At 48.4% G+C, this 372-nt stretch overlaps 1 protein-coding gene across 1 annotated transcript in view; it reads left to right on the plus strand.

Moving 5' to 3' along the window:
* Positions 1–243: 243 nt before the first annotated feature.
* Positions 244–372, plus strand: part of PMEPA1 (prostate transmembrane protein, androgen induced 1) — an 8,022-nt gene continuing 7,893 nt past the window's right edge. Inside the window, exon 1 of the mRNA XM_010135638.1 lies at positions 244–299. Coding sequence (XP_010133940.1) covers positions 277–299 — 23 coding nt within the window. The 5' untranslated portion in view covers positions 244–276. The remainder of the gene's footprint in view (positions 300–372) is intronic.

The raw sequence follows: 372 nt of genomic DNA on the forward strand, positions 1-372 counted from the left end.
GATGGTCTTTAAAGATCCCTCCTCGAGACTCTTCTGTATCTCTGAGAAAGTGAATTAATGAGTTTTTTGTTAAGGAGCTGGTTCAAAGCATGCAGAGCCCACACAGGCATGTGTGAGAGCTTTCTGGGGGAAGGATGCAGCAGTGTCATTGCTTCTCAGCCACACTAGCAGTTCTTGTACTCAGTTACGCGCTGTTTTTTCTGGTGGCTTAAAAGTCTGTCTGTCTCTCTTGCAGCGGAGTTGGAGTTTGTACAGATAATCATAATCGTGGTGGTGATGATGGTGATGGTGGTGGTGATGGTGCGCCCCGGCCTTCAGAGCATGACCCAAGCCAGGCAGGAGGCAGCTGTTCTGCATCCCCTAACAAAAATA

The sequence above is a fragment of the Buceros rhinoceros genome, unplaced genomic scaffold (assembly GCF_000710305.1).
Source record: "Buceros rhinoceros silvestris isolate BGI_N320 unplaced genomic scaffold, ASM71030v1 scaffold29264, whole genome shotgun sequence".
Taxonomy (NCBI): domain Eukaryota; kingdom Metazoa; phylum Chordata; class Aves; order Bucerotiformes; family Bucerotidae; genus Buceros; species Buceros rhinoceros.